Genomic DNA, 4,951 nt, shown 5'->3' with positions numbered 1-4,951 from the left:
CACAATTTTGTTGTTTTCTGAGCCATTTAAGTAATTTAAGGTGGAAAGAACGTCAAACCATGTTTCCGGGTCCCGTGCAACAGCAATACCAGGTTTATTTCATCCCGTTTCCAATCCCAAACAAAACAAGGACAGAGCACACAAACTCAACGTGACCACCATGGACAACGACGTGGAACTCTGCTTTACCACTCAAGAGAAGAACATGAAGTGCAGAGAAAGAATTTAGTCAGATTTTTTTATTTAGAGTTTCCAAAGTCAAGCTCTTTACTTTCATAACAGGTAAGAAAAACAAGTGAGTGTAAAACCCTTAAAAGTATTGTAGTAGTTGTAGTAAACATGTTCAGATAAAAGAATCAAACTTCCTGCCACTTGGTGACGGAAAAACATATAAAAACCCAAAACAATCATTTCACTGTGAAGTAAGAAAATCCACCAGTCTTCACTCTGAAGGATCAAATCAGAAAATAATCATCAATAAAGAAAGATTCATCAATACGAACGTGTAAAAAGTTCTAAATCTTTGTTAAAACCCCCCGAAGGTGGAGAAGCTCCAGCTTCATTCGGTACATGAAGAATAAATTCCAGTTTTAAAAACGAGTCCAACTCTCAGAAAAGCGTCAGTTGAATCAGTGAGGTGCCTGATGCTGCAGCTCCATCTTGTTCTCCACCAACTCAGCTCCTTTCTGCCTCCTGACACTCGTCTCACATCCTTTTCTCCACCCAGAAAGTCCCTGAGAAGACGGTCCTCCGTCTGTTGGTGTCAAATCTTCTTCCTGTCAGAAATCTCATGAAACTGTGGAGGTTCTTTAGAGAACTACACAAGGAGACATGGAGGAAGTTCTCTACTGAGGTTTGATGAACTCTGCTGAGCCTAATACATAAACTCCAGCGTGTAGCGGCTGAGTGAAGCTGGTCTGGACTCTGTGGAGGAGAGTCATGGTTCCTGAGACGCTGTAGAACGACAGAATACCTGCTGTGTGATCCAGGTACACTCCCACTCTGGAGGACATACGACCTGGGACAGGAGTTAGTGTGCTGTTGTGACGGAACCTAAATTTGTCTAACCCAGAAAATAAAGCCCAGGATTTGTCATTAAATCCAAATAAACATTTATTGTTGATCCCTGATCTGCTGATGTTCTTGTATGTGACTGCTATAACTCCTCCTCCTCCTCTCCACTTCACCTCCCAGTAACAACGTCCAGTCAGACTCTCTCTGCTCAGAACCTGTCGACATGTTGTGAATCTTTCTGGATGAAAAGAATGAGGCCGTTCTACTGATGCATAATTAACTTTTCTGTTCCTGTCAGTTAATTCCAGCTTTCTGTGAGCAGTGTTTGGATCCAGGTGGATCTGCAGTGAATATTGTAGGAAGTCCTCTCTGGTCTCTGGCTGTGCTTGTGGCAGTAAAAGCTCTCGAGCGTCTCTTGGTGAGGCGTCTGTCCCCGTCTCTCTCAGGATGTCCTGTATTGTCTCTCTGCTCTCTGCCACAGCTGTTGCCACATCCTTAAAGTATGTGAGAGGAGCAGGGTGGATGGTGGAGGAGTGTGTGGGCTCACTGAGTGCTGACACTGAGGGGTAGCTGTGTAGAAGCTGCTGGTGGTCCTCTGTGTGAGACAGCTGCTCCAGCTGGACGTCTTTCCTCTTCAGCTGGACCGTCTCCTGCTGCAGCTTCTCCTTCAGCTCTTTGACTCCACTCACTGCAGTTTGCTGCTGGGATCTGAGCTGCTGCTTCACCTCACCGCTTCTTTTCTGGATGAGACGGATCATCTGGGTGAAGCTCTCCTCGCTGTGCTCCACTGCTTCATCAGCAGAGGCATTGATGGCCTCCACCTGCTGCTGAAGCAGCTCCACCTCTTTCTCTCGCTGCTGGATTCTCTGCTGGATGTTCAGTCGACTGGCCTCCACCTCCTTCTGCTTCTCCATCCTTTCTGCAGCAGCTTGGAGTCTCGTCTTGTTCAGATCCTCCACCAACTCTGCTAACATGATGTTCTTGTTCAGGTCAGGCCTCCGGCTGAACCTCTTCCTGCACTGAGGACAGCTGGAGCTTCCCTCGTTCTCTCCATCCCAGTGTCTGTTAATACAGTTCCTGCAGTAGCTGTGTCCACAGGGAACCGTCACTGGATCCTTCAGGAGATCCAGACAGATGGAACAACAGAACTTTTCTGAATCCAGCTGAGCTCCTGCTGTTGCCATTTTCTCCTCTCAACACCAGCAAGTGTTTGAAGACTTCCTCTTCCTGCTCAGCAGGTTTAAAACATCCCAGCTGAAACCAAACCCTCCCCTGGTTTCATCCTCCTGTGAACGTTGATCCTCATTGGTTCTGCTGGTGAGCTGCTTCACTCTGCAGCTCAGAGACGTCATCGATTCCTCAGCTGGAAGATCTGGGAAAGAGGAGGAGACAGTGACTCAGCGTGGGACAGAAGGGAGGGGCCGTCAGAGGCTGTTTGGTTTTCAGGAAACAGTTTCACAACAAACTAAGTTCTAAGATGACACCTTTAAGTGTGGTCGCTGTTTTATCTGCTCCAGCACCCGAACAATGTACATTTTTTTATTTATTTGACTTTTTACACGGTCTTCACCATGTCATGTTCTGGTTGTATCAAATATGACAGACACACACGGGTGAATATTTGTTTATCACTCTACAACTTTGACTGCCAATGAGTCCTGGCCCAGCGAGATCATGCAGGGACTTCCACTTCCAACAAAGAAGGTGTCTAGCAGAGTAACAGGCCCCAGAGGAGATGAGCTCGTCTCAGGACCAAGATGAGGCCACAAGGTCCCCAACCATCACGACCTAGCAGTTTTCCTCACAAAGACATTGCTGACCGAAGTTGGACCTGGGGACTTCTTCACAGTTCACCAAATTGGCAGAACAGCACAGTCGGAAAAGTCTCAAGGTGGGGTTGGCTCTCGCAAGACCAACAACAACTGGTGCAGAGATGGTGTTTATCTCTTGAAGTCCTGTTCGCCAAACCTGGAACTTTTAACCATTGAGTGCCGACCTTTGTACTTCCTCACGGGAATCATATGCCGTCATCCTCGGCACTGTTTACGTTCACCCGCGGGCAGAGACTGACTGTATTAGCTGAGCTACACGATGCTATGTCCACCGACCAGGGTACCTACCGAGAAACAGCCCTCACTGTGTTCAGGGATTTTAACACCTGAGGAAGGTGATTCCAGAACTTCTCCAGCACGTCACCTTCGCCGCCGGGGAACACAGGACTTTGGCTCACTGTTGTTCCCCCTTCAGAGACGACTATACGGCAAGGATCCAGCCACCATTCTGCCAGTCAGACCACGGATCCATCCTTCTTCAGCCCAAGTACAAGGAGCAGCTGAAGCAATTGGCTCCGTCTGCGAGAGAAGTGTCTTGCCAATGACCAATCAGAGGCCCCCCTGCAGGACGCCTTGGAGACAACAGACGAGGATATGTTCCTGCACAAGTCTGGTAATGACATCAGTGTTTTTACAGAAGTGGTTGTGGGATTTATTGGAAAACTATCGGAGGACACTTATACCCAAAAGAGCTACCGGCAGTTTCTCAACCGGAAGTTGTACATGAACAAAAGCATCCGCGATGCTCTGAAGTCCTGCCGTGTCTCCTAAAGGAAAAGACTCGCCATTGAAGACATGAGACTACTGGGCTGCCACGTACAGTGTCTGTGGAGCCGTGACAGAGGCCAAGCAGAGGTACAGGGTGAATCTGGAGACACAGTTGCAGCACAGGGGACTCTGGTGGAGACGACGTACAGTCTGACTATAAAGCAACACAATGCTCCTGGGGAGTGCAGCCATCTCTCTGGGCAAAAAAACGTATCTTTACCAACGTTTCCAGTCCCCCAGTCAAGAAGCATGCATCCTGCCCAGCAGACAGGAGGAGACACGAACCAGGACGGAGCATGAAGTGAGACTGACGTTTCACTGCGTGACACCAGGAAAGCTTCAGGACCTGACGATATAACAGGGTTTGTCCTGAAAACCTGTGCCAACCACTTTGTACCAGTGTGCACAAGAAGAATTAACATCTCACACTACTGGTGTATCATCCCCAGGTGCTTTAAACTTTCTGTTTGCATACACTTAATGTTTGCATAAAACAAATACACAGGCAAAACCATCAACCAGCTGCTACACAGAGCTTTTTTAATCTCCCTGCCAAGGTGTTCAGAAACTTTTAGACCTGCACCACTGAGTGTTCTGTCTGGGAGTGTCCCCACCTGGATGGGCAGCAACAGCCAACAGGACTTCTTGGCCCTGAGGAGGGTGATCTCCTCGGTGGAGATCACCATCAGAACCTCCATCCCCAACCTGCAGGACATTTACAACAAACCATGCTTGTTGAAGACCAGGAAGCTTGTGAATGAGCCCACCCACCCACCTCAGCCACAGACTCTTCTCTCTGCTGTCACCAGGGTGGCGTTACAGCTGTTTTTCACAACACTGGTCGGCTTCCTTTTTTTTTTTTTGCTGTCAATTGATAAAAATAATATTTTACTCATTATTCACACATTTTTCTATGATTAATTGCGATTAATCACATTTTATGTTCTACTTAAGACTGAAGCTTGTAATGCATATTTATTCATGGTAAACCACGGAATCAATGTAGCGTCAACACACAGAAACTACATTTAAATTTAAAGAATATTAAAACGTCATTTTGGCTTTGAGGGAAAACTGTTTCTCTCCAAGTTTAGCAAAAATAAATAAACACCTTTATCATGTCCACTAACAAAACCCAGACATACGTTGGCTCAGTGGGTTTGACAGAAAAATACTGCAACTTATGTGAATGCTAACAAGACTATCCGGACTTACTGTAGTCAGGGTGTCCGCGGGGTCTTAAAAAGTATTATAAGTTGATCAATCAATTGTGGGAAATTAAGGCCCTTAAAAGTATTAAAAAAGTCTTAATCGCGATTCTATCAGGTATTAAATTT

The 4,951-nt window shown here is 46.7% G+C and overlaps 1 protein-coding gene across 1 annotated transcript; it reads right to left on the bottom strand.

Moving 5' to 3' along the window:
* Positions 1-845: 845 nt before the first annotated feature.
* On the bottom strand, positions 846-2,198 carry LOC308123981 (tripartite motif-containing protein 16-like; the record flags this gene model as incomplete). Its single annotated transcript, XM_080486736.1, has 1 exon — positions 846-2,198. One exon carries the CDS (start codon positions 2,196-2,198, stop codon positions 846-848), a length of 1,353 nt encoding a protein of 450 aa, XP_080342862.1.
* Positions 2,199-4,951: the final 2,753 nt, after the last annotated feature.

Source organism: Lipophrys pholis (assembly GCF_963383615.2).
Source record: "Lipophrys pholis genome assembly, chromosome: 18".
NCBI lineage: Eukaryota > Metazoa > Chordata > Actinopteri > Blenniiformes > Blenniidae > Lipophrys > Lipophrys pholis.
This window is presented reverse-complemented; position numbering and strand designations above follow the sequence as displayed.